Source organism: Tachysurus vachellii, chromosome 6 (assembly GCF_030014155.1).
Source record: "Tachysurus vachellii isolate PV-2020 chromosome 6, HZAU_Pvac_v1, whole genome shotgun sequence".
NCBI lineage: Eukaryota > Metazoa > Chordata > Actinopteri > Siluriformes > Bagridae > Tachysurus > Tachysurus vachellii.
Genome location: NC_083465.1, coordinates 12650662 through 12664154, shown reverse-complemented (window position 1 = coordinate 12664154; position 13493 = coordinate 12650662). Strand labels below are relative to the sequence as shown.

Here is a 13493-nt window from a genome sequence, read left to right as displayed (position 1 = left end):
TGTTATACAGCAGTGAAAGTTGTTCTTAAACATTGAAAAGAGAGTGCTAATTTCTGTTGAATATTATGAAGAGGTCTTTATTCATTTGAATATATGTGGTTAAATGTTCAATAACATTTGTAAATGTTTACCTAATGCAGTGTTGACCAGGCTAGCTCTTACTTGAGATATTCATATCTTTAGGTAAACGTTGATGTATGATTTTGGTAGAGTTGTGAGACTGAGATTGAATGTATTTGATGGCAGAATCAAATGCCTGTTTTTGTATAGGTAGTTCAAAACCCCAGAGAAGATAGCAATGGAACCACTTCAGTATACTTACCAAGTAGATTGTGAGCCATCTTATTTATTCAACAGTTCAATTGAATCAGAATCAGAATCAGAAAGATCTTTATTGCCAGGTATGTTTTCACATACGAGGAATTTGTTCTAGTACAGAATCTCCACCGTGTAAACAGAATGGCATTGACATAACATGAACACACACACACATACATACATACATATACATATATATATATATATATATATATATATATAAATAATTGATTGGATTTATTTAAAAATGTAATGTGCAACTTGTGTGTCAGAACCAGGCAGTTGTAATCTGACCTGCCAAATGATCTCATCTGTTTACTAAATTAACAATGTCTTGTGGTATGTATTCAACCTATAGCTTGAACACATTCACAAATTTGGGACTTCTGCCACATTTCCAGCCCTTTCATTACAATGATGGATTTTTGAGTGGTTGCATTTGTGTCTGCAAGAGTTCCTGAAGTCCTGTATGTAAGAATAACGACAAATGCTCTTGCAAGAAGAACAAAGGCTGGAGAACAGCTTCAAACTGTATGCTTCAATATATATACTCAAGAATGCAGATACCTATTAACAGAACACCCAAACAAGTACCTCAAGGACAAGCTGCTGTAACAAGTGTACAGACAAATGTAAATTATGATTGAAAAACACCGGAGCTACACTATTTCAAAGTGGAAATGCATCATAACACTGAATATATGGAGTCCATTTAAATGGAGAATTTTGAGTTTGTCTCTATTGATCCACTAGGAGGCAAAATAGAGCATGAAACTTCATTTTTGTTAGCAGGACATAAAATACCTTTACTGAAAGCTAGGCACCAAAGCCAACCTCTCAGGGGTCACGGGGAGCCTGTGCCTATCTCAGGCGTCATCGGGCATCAAGGCAGGATACACACTGGATGGAGTGCCAACCCATCACAGGGCACACACACACACTCTCTCATTCACTCACGCAATCACACACTACGGACAATTTTCCAGAGATGCCAATCAACCTACCATGCATGTCTTTGGACCGGGGGAGGAAACCGGAGTACTTGGAGGAAACCCCCGAGGCATGGGGAGAATATGCAAACTCCACACACACAAGGTGGAGGCGGGAATCGAACCCACAACCCTAGAGGTGTGAGGCGAATGTGCTAACCACCAAGCCACCGTGCCCCCCTTATATTTTTTAACTCCCGCTTAATTTGTCATCCTAAGCTCTGACTTAAAAGAACAACTTTTTTTTTATGAGGCAGGATATGTGTAAGTGTTGCTGAGGTAACTAGGTATCCTACATTACATGGCCTAAATTATGTAGACACCTGACCACCACACCCATATATGGTTCTACCGCAAACTTGTTACAAAGGTGAAAGTACACAATTTCTCTGTATACTGTATTTGTTGCATTACAATTTCCTGCATTACATTTACCCCAATTTTACTGGAACTAATAGGCCCAAACCAGTTGTAGTATGTTTCACATGCCCCTTTGTGAGGGCCAAAGACATGGTTTGGCAAGACTGGAGGGGAAGAACTTAAGTGTCCTGCACAGAGCACTGACATCAACCTCACCAAACACCTTTAGGTCGAACACTGGGCTGAGAACCAAAATCAGTGCTGTACCACACTTATGCTCTTGTGACTGATTGAGAAAATCCACACAACCACTCTCCAAAATCTAGAGGAAAGATAGTATATAGTGTGTGCATAAATATATACTGTCTTTTCTCAAGATTTTGGAGAGTGGTGGTGTGGATTTTCTCAATCAGTCACAAGAGTGTTAGTGTGGTACAGCACTGATTTTAGTTTTCAGCCCGGTGTTCATCCTAAAGGTGCTCGGTTCTTCCCCTCAGGTCTTGCCAAACCATGTCTTCAGCACTCTCACAGGGGCATGCGGAACTTACTAGAACTGGTTTGGGCCTATTAGTTCCAGTAAAATTGGGGAAATTGTAATGCAACAAATAGAGTATACAGAAAAATTGCGTACTTCCACCTTTGTGACAACAGTTTGTTGTAGAACCATATATGGGTGTGGTGGTCAAGTGTCTACATAATTTAATTTATTTAGAAAATACAAATAAAAATGATCATATAAAAATGGTCCTGGGTTTGATCCTGAGCTCAGATTACTGTTTGAGTGGAGTTTTGCATATTCACCCCATCTGGTTTCCCATGCTCCCAAGGTCTAACTACAGGAAGGTGCTAGATTGGTGTGAGTGACCATGAGAATGATTCTCTGAAATGTACTGGCATTACACTTGGGTGAATTCCAATGCCCTGAAATTATTACCAATGATGTACGTTCACAAGTGACGTTCCTTATTCGTGACTGGACTAGTTCCGTATTTTGCCCACAGTTCAAGTTCAGCACAAAGCGAGTTTCACATTTAGTTTGATGTCATTGTTGGAAATTGGTCACCCATTCATAATACTATGACTGTCTTTTGTACAGCTGAAGGAATACTCCCCTTCATTTTCTTCATCTTTATACAACATGGAAATGCAGAGGAGTGCACTAAGGTTTGTTATAAATGATTCAATTTAAGACTTTGATCATTTGTATAATGTATTAAGTGAGTCTTACATATAATTTTGACTCCAACAGGATATTTATGATCGACACTATTCATGTGAAGGAAGGAATCTCACCTACATACCTACCAGTATTCCTTCCTCTGTTGAGAAGCTGGATTTCAGTTTTAACTTGTTGCCTTATTTACAAAAGCAGCTGTTTCCTCCACTGTATGATTTGCAGGTCCTGGACCTCACAAGGTAAAAAGTTCTATCCATTTTAGTGTATTGCTAAGCACTAATGCATTTTCTTGCTTTTAATAAACATTCAGTATTCAAATATATATATAATTTATTATTATTATTATTTTATTTATTTATTTATTTTTACATGTTTTGGCCTTTTAGATGCCAAATCCAGTCCATTGCTGATGATGCTTTCCACAATGTGAACAATGTGACTACTCTGATTCTTACTGGAAATCCCATTTCATATACAGCACCTAACGGCTTGAACTCCTTACACAAATTAAAGAGACTGGTTCTCGTGGACACAGGCCTGTTCTCTTTAAATGTCCAGTTGAACAATCTCACCAAGCTTCAGGATTTAAATGTCGGAAGTAACGTAATTCAATCAATTGCCCTTCCGCGATTCATGATCAACTTTAAGGACTTCTGCGTACTGGACCTGCATGTAAATAAAATATCAAGCTTAAAAGTAAGTCACACAACTGTACTGCGAGAGATGAGGGGAAATATCACGCTAATACTCTCCAGCAACCCCATTATGCATATTGAACCAGGAGCATTTAAGGACATTTACCTGAAAGAGCTTAACATACAGAGTACATTTGTTTCACCTGATACAATAAGGGATGGTCTAACAGCTCTCAGCGGTCTTAATGTTGGAAAAATTCTTATAGGAAACTACCTAGTAGACAAGAGGATAAAGATATCAGATGCAGACTATCTGGGTGGACTTTGTTTGATCAATTTTAAAGAAATATATTTTCTTCAAAAAGAATTTTCAGATTCTGAAATTAATGTGTACCATTGCATGGTCAATGCAACAAAAATCACTCTGAAGCAAGGCAGTACTGGAGCCATGCATGGCTCATTTCATCAGCTTAAAGAACTTCATATACATTTCAGTCAATCGCCCATCATACTGGAACTTTCACATCTACACATGTTAGAAAAACTGGTGGTGGATAACAGTAAACCATTATATCTTCACGGTATGAATGACTTGCCCAAACTTCAGCATGTGGATCTAAGTGAAAACAAATTGCATTTGTCTGACTGTTGTTCAACGTTTTTCAGAGGGATGCCAAACATTCATACTCTTAACCTGAGCTTTAATTCGATAATATACTTCAGCAAAAATCCATTCTCTGGACTTGACTCCTTGGAAATTTTGGATGTTCATTTCACAAAATTAAGGTCAATAAATGCACAATTTAAATTTTTTAAAAGTCTTAATCGTTTACAATATCTCGATATATCATACTCAGACAGTACATTTTTGCAGACCATGGCCTTTAGATATCTAAGTAGCTTAAAAGTACTGAAGATGGCTGGGAACAATTTCCAAGGAGATGCACTAAGTTATATATTTAAAAATGTCACAACTTTAGAATTTCTTGACTTGTCAAATTGTGGAATTCAGAACATAGAGCGCAGAGCTTTTCAAAGTCTTTCAAATCTACGGCATTTGTTTCTAAGTCAAAACAAATTGACACTTTTGGATTTTGCAACTCTTCCAAATCTAAAAAGCTTAACATTATTAGATGTAGGAACAAATAACATTTTTAACATCCCGCTTTATGTTCTGCAAAACCTACCAAAAAATCTCTCAAACCTTGTCCTGTTGTTTAATCCAATTGAATGTTCCTGTTCACAGATAGACTTTATTATATGGATTAGGAACAATCAACAACTACTTCAACAATCAGCTAACATTTCGTGTAAAATTTTGTCACAAGACTCAGGTCTTAGAGTTATTGACTTTGACATTGAAGGCTGTGTACACATCAGAAGGCTGACAATTGCGTTATGTGTATTTGCTGTCACTTTTCTTGTTTTCGTGTCTCTTTTGACCTACAAATTTCAGTTTTATCTGCGCTATGGCTGTATACTGCTAAGAGGTTATAAGGCCTCCAGACAGCAGGAATGGTCTTATGATGCCTTTGTTATCTACTCCAACAAAGATGAATCATGGGTAATGGATGAACTTGTGGAAAATCTAGAAAATGGGAATCCACCCATTCATCTTTGTCTTCATGTACGGGACTTTGAAGCTGGCAAAGCCATTACCTCCAACATTATAGATGAAGGCATCATGGGCAGTCGTAAAGTTATCGTGGTTGTATCTAAACACTTCATCGAGAGCTCCTGGTGTCGTTTTGAATTTGAGGTGGCGCAGTCCTGGCTAGTGATGCAACGTAGTGCTAACATCATCATCATCATTCTAGAAGATGTGGAGGAGGAGAAGTCAAAGAAGGTATTTGGACTTCATAAGCATCTGAAAAACAACACGTATCTAAAGTGGAGTGGAAACCCAATAAATAACATGACATTCTGGATTCGTCTTCGGAAAGCTGTGATCGCGAGAAACTGAATTTTTCCCCCAAAGTGTGTTAGCAAATTTGTGTCTCTTTTTTATGAAATAGATTAAAAGACTCCAAAGTAAATTATTTGTGCGTGTGTTAATGTAAGCATAAACAGAGAATTTTAACTTCATCTTCTTCTAGAATACACAGATTTAATTAGTGTGGAATATCGTTTTAGAAAAGAAAAGAAAATGACACTCAATTGCATCCATTTATGTACATTAATTGTCCCCATATGAAAAAAGAACAGTTGTATTCTTTAAGTGTACTGTGTTTGAGCTGATTTGTGATAGACGTTATTGTGTCTGTGATTTTTGAGATTTATAGCATTATAAACCAATCTTAGTCAGCACCTAAAATGTAAACAGACACAAATCTGCATAAACAGAAGAACATGCACAAGTTAACCATAGATCTATATTGAAAAATGTCCATTGTGATAAACAGTAGCCAAACCTGGTGTATGTGATCTGGTGGACTGAGAATATTTCTACAATATGCACTCATGGTGGTCCAGCGGCAGGATCCCGTGCTCTCATTGCTGAGACCCAGGTTTGTTTCCCAGGCAGGAAACTACATCAGCCATAGAGTTAACTCTCAGTGCCAGTCCCAAGCCTGGATAAAATGGGAGGGTTGCATCAGGAAGGGCATCCAGTGTTAAACCTGCACCATATCAAATATGCAGACCATGTGATCTGCTGTGGTGACCCCGAACAGGAAGCAGCTGAAAGACCAACACCACCACTAATAACAACATTTATTTAGGTAAAGGAGGACTGAAGATCTGTTTTGATGTTGTGTACTGTGTGTGCATTTGGTAAATATGTAGAAGAGATGAGGGAACTTAACAGGTACTTTTTTAAGCCAACACCATGTGATTACAGATCCCCTTTTTGGTAGACATTATTTAAACCTATTGTCAAATAAGCCATGTCATATATGATATGAACTTCCTTAACTGAAATTCACACTCAGACTGATGTCACGGAAAGATTTAGATCATACTTTACAAGTAAATATGATTGCATTTTGTATAAATGGAGGACTACTCCCTGTCATATTTTTCATTCTCATCCAAAATGGAAATGGAGAGGAGTGCACAAAGGTATGTTATCAAGTTAATAATGTAAATAATATGTAATTATTTAGTATAATTATATAAGTAAAAAGTATAATGTAATTTGGTCATCCTAATGAGTACTGTATTTGGTCAATTGTCTATTACTGTTAAAGTGCACATTTATTAAACATGTACCAAATACAGAAAGAATGAGTCTTACCAAACTATATCATTTTTGCACACAGATTAGAAACTATCCACACTACTCATGTTTAGGAAGGAATCTCACCTACGTACCTACCAGTATTCCTTCCTCTGTTGAGAAGCTGGATTTCAGTTTTAACTTGTTGCCTTATTTACAAAAGCAGCTGTTTCCTCCACTGTATGATTTGCAGGTCCTGGACCTCACAAGGTAAAGAGTTCTATCCATTTTAATGGTCATTGCTAAGGACTAATGCATCCTCTTGCTTTTAATAAATATTCAATATTCAAATATATATATAATTTATTATTATTATTATTATTATTTTTATTTATTTATTTATTTATTTATTTATTTATTTTACATGTTTTGGCCTTTTAGATGCCAAATCCAGTCCATTGCTGATGATGCTTTCCACAATGTGAACAATGTGACTACTCTGATTCTTACTGGAAATCCCATTTCATATACAGCACCTAACGGCTTGAACTCCTTACACAAATTAAAGAGACTGGTTCTCGTGGACACAGGCCTGTTCTCTTTAAATGTCCAGTTGAACAATCTCACCAAGCTTCAGGAACTAAATGTCGGAAGTAACGCAATTCAATCAATTGCCCTTCCGCGATTCATGATCAACTTTAAGGACTTCTGCGTACTGGACCTGCATGCAAATAAAATATCAAGCTTAAAAGTAAGTCACACAACTGTACTGCGAGAGATGAGGGGAAATATCACGCTAATACTCTCCATTAACGCCATATTACACGTTGAACCAGGAGCATTTAAGGATATTTACCTGAAAGAGCTTAACATTGTGGGTGCTTTTGCTTCTTTTGACACAATGAGGGATGGTCTAAAAGCTCTCAGAGGTCTTACTGTTGGAAAACTCCTCATAGGAAATTACAAACTAGTCCAGAAAATAAGCACATCAGACGCTGATTATTTTGCTGGTCTGTGCATGATTCATTTCACAGAAATATATTATTATCAAAAAGAATCGTCACCTTCTAACGGCCGCATTGTTCACTGTATGGTCAATGCAATGAAGATCACTCTAAAAAGAGGATATATGACAGATGTGGAACATGTCCCCTTTCATCAACTTAAAGAACTATACATAGGTCACCAATATTTATCAGTAATACCAAATTTGTCACATGTAAATTCATTAGAAAAGCTGGTGTTGGTTGATAACAGGATACTGGCATTTCATGGTCTGAGTGACATGCCCAAACTCCAGTATGTAGACCTAAGTAGAAACCAAATGATATTACAAGGTTGTTGTTCTTTGTATTTCAGAAACATGCGAAATGTTCGGCACATGAATCTAAGTCGTAACGCAAACATATGGTTCAGTGCAAAACCATTTTATGGTCTTGAATTGATCGAGGAATTAGATTTCCATCACACAAATCTAGATATAATTGGACAATTTGGAATCTTACAAAACCTGAAGTGTCTAAAATATTTAGATATTTCATACACTAGAATTACTTTTAGTAGCTATTTTATTTTCCATGGGCTTAAGAGTCTTAAAATACTGAAAATAGCAGGGAATACTTTCCAGAGAAATGTATTGAATAATTTATTTGAAAATCTAACAGCTTTGGAGGTTCTTGATATGTCACACTGTGGCATTGATCATATATCCAGTAAAGCATTCAGTAACCTCCAGAAGCTTAGACAGTTACTTCTTAGTCAAAACAAGTTAATAATTTTGGATTTTTTGACACAGCCAAATCTACAAAGTCTAACACGGCTTGCTGTGGACCAAAATAGTATTTCTGTAATCAGCCTTAATACGCTCCAAAACATACCAGCGAACCTCTCTGTTTTTGACATATCTTCTAATCCATTCAGTTGCTTCTGCACCAAAACAGATTTTATTTTGTGGATAATAAATAATCAAAAAATATTTCCCCAGTCTAATAACATTTTATGTAAAACGCTATCATCTGATTCAGAAATTAGAGTTATTGACTTTGACATTGAAGGCTGTGTACACATCAGAAGGCTGACAATTGCGTTATGTGTATTTGCTGTCACTTTTCTTGTTTTCGTGTCTCTTTTGACCTACAAATTTCAGTTTTATCTGCGCTATGGCTGTATACTGCTAAGAGGTTATAAGGCCTCCAGACAGCAGGAATGGTCTTATGATGCCTTTGTTATCTACTCCAACAAAGATGAATCATGGGTAATGGATGAACTTGTGGAAAATCTAGAAAATGGGAATCCACCCATTCATCTTTGTCTTCATGTACGGGACTTTGAAGCTGGCAAAGCCATTACCTCCAACATTATAGATGAAGGCATCATGGGCAGTCGTAAAGTTATCGTGGTTGTATCTAAACACTTCATCGAGAGCTCCTGGTGTCGTTTTGAATTTGAGGTGGCGCAGTCCTGGCTAGTGATGCAACGTAGTGCTAACATCATCATCATCATTCTAGAAGATGTGGAGGAGGAGAAGTCAAAGAAGGTATTTGGACTTCATAAGCATCTGAAAAACAACACGTATCTAAAGTGGAGTGGAAACCCAATAAATAACATGACATTCTGGATTCGTCTTCGGAAAGCTGTGATCGCAAGAACTTGACTGGCTTTTTTTTTTAATTTAACATATTTTGTGGCTTTGTTTATAATTTTTTTAAAAGTACATAATATATGAATGAAGTACAGGCCATTTTCTTGAAAGTGGCTCTGCCTGTTGTAAAACTCAGCTATTAGGTAAAACAGCCTAGAAAGATATTTCCTCTGTACTAATATGTTTTCAAACCAAAAACATCTCTTTAATATTACCTGACCTCTTGCACAACCTAAAGTTACTTTAGTTATAAATGTTATTAACGTTTTAAAAAGACAAACTACATCTTTACTTCCTTTTTATAAGAGTCAAATACATTTGGAATGTATTTAAATATGACTATGTGGAAATTTTTAGGTGTCATGTTACTTCTCTAAATGTTTTGTTTGTGTCAAAACCATGTTTCATCATGACACACCCTTTGGGTTTGAACTCCAACAAGGCATACTGGTTTACGCTAGACATACTTCATTGCTCACATTCTCCTATATAAAACCTGTCACACGACAGTTTCACTGAAACTACGCCACACTCGACGATCTAGCCTGAAAGTTTCCACGGAGGAATCAAAATGTCTCGACGTAGCAGTGTGGGAGACCAGAGCCGTTACAGCTCTCTGGGAAAGTTCCAGAGATCTGAGTCTTATGAAAAATACAGCAACCCCAGACCGAGCAGCCGGAGCAGCCAGAGCAGCCAGCGCAGTGTACTCTGCGATTTCTGCCTGGTGAAAAAGATGAAAGCTGTAAAGTCCTGTCTAACATGTCTGACCTCATTCTGCGAGACTCATCTTCAGGCTCACTATGAGTACCCAGCACTGATGAAGCACAAATTGGTGCCAGCAACAGGGCAGCTGAAGGAAAAGATCTGCGCTGAACATGACAAACTACTGGAGGTCTTCTGTCGCTCGGATCAGATGTGTGTCTGTGTTCTGTGCATCATGGATGAACACAAAAAACACGACATTGTCTCTGCTGCAGCTGAGAGGACTGAGAAACAGGTGAGTTTTTTACAATACTCGACTGAAACATTCCTTATTATGTTTATTAAAATGTAGCCTGAAATCTAGTGTTTAAATTTCAATTTTAAAAAATATATTGTAAGATCTCCTCTTTAGCTATTTCAACCATATCATGGCTTAGAGACATGTAATCCTCATGTGATGGTTTTCCTGAAACAAGCCCTATTTTCCTTCTGCAGAAACAGCTTAGTGCTAAACTGATGAGCTCTCAGCAGAAGATTGATGAGAGAGTGAAAAAGTGGCAAGACTTGATGCAGGCTACAGAGTCTCTAAAGGTGGGGATTTAAAAGGAACTAGCTCTCGTCCTTGTTTTTCTTAGCTAATCTTTTTTATCACAACTAAACTCTCCTTTCCACTCAACAGCATTCATCTCAGAGTGTGCTGGAGGAGAACGAGAGAATATTCACTGAGTTGATGCAAGCTTTGGAGAGGAGGTACACCGACGTGAAGGAAATGATCCAAGCCCAAGAATCAGCCCTGATGATTCAAGCTGAGAGACACTTGAGCCGAATGGAGGAAGAAATCACATTACTGAAGATGAAACACAATGACCTGGAGAGGCTTTCTCACTCTGAAGATCACATTCATTTCTTACAGGTATTGGCTCCTACAAATTAATATACGGAATATGTAGTTGCAACTGTGTTTTTTTTTTTTGTAGAAATTTGCATGAGATATAATTAAATATGTATTATTGTGAAATCAACTCTCTCCATTCTTGCCACAGAGCTGGCAGTCTCTTTCAGCACCCTCAGGATATGAGGACTTGTCCAAAGTGTCACTGGCCCCGGTTCACTCTTTTGATAAAGTTAAGAAAGCCATATCTGATCTTAAGGTGCAAGTAGAAGATGTAAGCAAGTTAGAACTGAACAAGATCTCAACTGCAGGTTGGTGAAATACAACACAGTTCGTGTAAATTATTCATTTTCAGTGTTTTAAAAATGTCTGATTTATGGTATAAATAATTGTAACGTTACACTCTCTTTATAGCAAGTGAAGTTCAAATTCTGCAGATTCTGGAACCAAAAAAGAGGGATGAATTTTTACAGCGTAAGTTTTTTTAATTATTCACTACAGTCAAAATGTTCTACATACTAGAGCACAGCAAGTTTTAAGGAAATTTTAAGGAAACAGAACCCAGTTGATTTGTTAAACATAGCTTTATTGATTTTTACATTGAATTATTCAGGGTGTATACCTGGATAAATATAAAATTAAGCCACATCAGTATATTTAATGTAACTAAAGTCAACAGCATGAAACACGGGATTCTCAAAGTGGAAAGAGGGGCAGGTGGGGATAGTTTCAGTGGCTTTGGAAACAGAAACTAAGAAAAAATGAGAAACATTTATGTTAGAAATAAAGAAAGCCTTTTATTGTTCTTTTTTTGGACATTCACTTCCTTACTAGATTGGTAGGAAACTGAGGTCAGAGCGTGTGGTCGGCCTCTGGAGCAGCTGATTGTTAGGGTTCTTGCTCAAGGTTTTAACACTAGTAACTTGAAAGCACTGGGATTTAAAATGATGACCTTCTGATTGGTATTCCTAACACATTTAGGGAACAAATGACTTAACAAACAATGTCTAATATTCAGTTTTGACACGTATTTAAAGTCTTGGCAATGTTACAGCCATCCAAAATAACTGCAAATCAATTTTGCAGGGTCAAGTATGATTCACAATACATCACATTTTGTTAGTGAATAGCGCCCTCTAACACTCTATAGTATGCTTACACCAAATGGAATCATATTCTTCAAAGTACTCTTTAATTACATTTAAATATCGCAAGATGAACCTGTTGTACAGATTATTAAATCAGAAAGTAATGATTGAAGTTGAGGTTGGTTTTGCAGAGCAGATTTTCAGACAAAACATGCTATTCAACAAAATTCCACACATTGCTCATAAAATGTCACTTATGCTGTTTTGCAACAATGGCTGAATGGCTCATATTTATTCAAATCACTCAAAAGGTCAGGGCAAATTAAACTGTGAACCTAGATATATAGCCATGTGATTTTTTTTTAATTTTTTTAGAGAAAAGCTGACTTTTATATACACATAGGCATGTAAGCATTTATGGTAGTACATTTACAATAAAACTAAAATACTAGTTTTAACCCATCACTTGTCCTGTTTCACGTACAGATTACTGTCAGCTTTCCCTGGATCCTCTAACAGCTCACCCAAACCTCCACCTGTCCAAAGGAAACACAGTCGTGCAGATGAGCGAGCCCAAATCATACCCTGAGCACCCAGAGAGGTTTGACTACTGGCAGCAGGTGATGTGCAGGGAGGCTATGATTGGTGGCCGTTACTACTGGGAGATTGAATGGAGCGGTACAGAAGTGGACATAGCTGTAACCAGCAAAGAAATAAGCAGGAAAGGCAATGACAATGTTTGCAGCTTTGGCTGGACTGACAAATCCTGGAGTCTGTACTGCTCTGAGTCTAAGTGCACCTTCATGCACCACAGCAAGCGTATCTCTATACCATTGGCCAATTCTTCAAGAATAGGAGTATATTTAGACCACAAGGCTGCAACATTGGCATTTTATAGTGTCTCAGACACAATGACTCTCCTCCATAGAGTAAATACCTCTTTCACTCAGCCTCTCTATGCAGGGTTTGGAGTCTGGGGCTATGGAACAACTGTAAAGATACTGTAAAGTTAAAATATGTTTACATACACTGGGAATAGGAGTCTTTGAGGTCTTCATTGTAAGACCTTCTCATTCAAAGGACATGTCTACTTTAAATATGTATTCTTTAATAGCTTTAACTACTCCCTTACTGTTAAAGGACTAAGGTAAATGTGAAGGAAGAATCCACTAATAAACTAAAGGAAAAAAAATTGAATGAGTTAAACACCGGAGCCTCTACACAGAAACCACTAGATGGTGTTATTCAATCCCTCTCATTGATTTTGAAAGGCAAATTAAGATAAAATAAATGAGTATTTCTGCTTTGTTCTTTGACTCACTGCATACTGGTGCACTTTTTCTGTCAGAACTTTTCTGCTTAAACTAACTGGAAGGTATTTTTATCCACTGTTTAGGTGTCATATCCACATGATTAAAATACTGAAGTATAAATCTAATAAATTAAATCCAACATCAATGTATATAAGTCCACTATGGCAACCCATATCTCCTTTTGCAGTATTGCATATTACAGTTGTCAGAAGGCCTTTTCT

At 37.2% G+C, this 13493-nt stretch overlaps 3 protein-coding genes across 4 annotated transcripts; all 3 read left to right on the top strand.

Annotated features, from left to right (window-relative positions):
• The first annotated feature begins 2418 nt into the window (after window positions 1–2418).
• Window positions 2419–5459, top strand: LOC132847218 (toll-like receptor 4). The gene is made up of 3 exons (XM_060872308.1): window positions 2419–2831; window positions 2917–3083; window positions 3231–5459. Exons 1-3 carry the CDS (start codon window positions 2745–2747, stop codon window positions 5440–5442), a joined length of 2466 nt encoding a protein of 821 aa, XP_060728291.1. The 5' UTR covers window positions 2419–2744; the 3' UTR covers window positions 5443–5459.
• An 863-nt stretch (window positions 5460–6322) lies between these two features.
• LOC132847219 (toll-like receptor 4) lies at window positions 6323–9301 on the top strand. 2 transcript variants are annotated; one of them, XM_060872309.1, is made up of 3 exons: window positions 6323–6539; window positions 6890–6906; window positions 7078–9301. In XM_060872309.1, exons 1-3 carry the CDS (start codon window positions 6414–6416, stop codon window positions 9287–9289), a joined length of 2355 nt encoding a protein of 784 aa, XP_060728292.1. In that variant the 5' UTR covers window positions 6323–6413; the 3' UTR covers window positions 9290–9301. The 2 variants fall into 2 exon arrangements, with proteins under 2 accessions (XP_060728292.1, XP_060728293.1); XM_060872310.1 differs by having other exon boundaries at window positions 6740–6906.
• Window positions 9302–9847: 546 nt separating this feature from the next.
• On the top strand, window positions 9848–13275 carry ftr14l (finTRIM family, member 14-like). Its single transcript, XM_060872314.1, has 6 exons — window positions 9848–10274; window positions 10475–10570; window positions 10659–10892; window positions 11023–11182; window positions 11286–11345; window positions 12446–13275. The coding sequence occupies exons 1-6, from the start codon at window positions 9849–9851 to the stop codon at window positions 12964–12966; spliced, it is 1497 nt and encodes a 498-aa protein (XP_060728297.1). The 5' UTR covers window position 9848; the 3' UTR covers window positions 12967–13275.
• The last annotated feature ends 218 nt before the right edge of the window (window positions 13276–13493 follow it).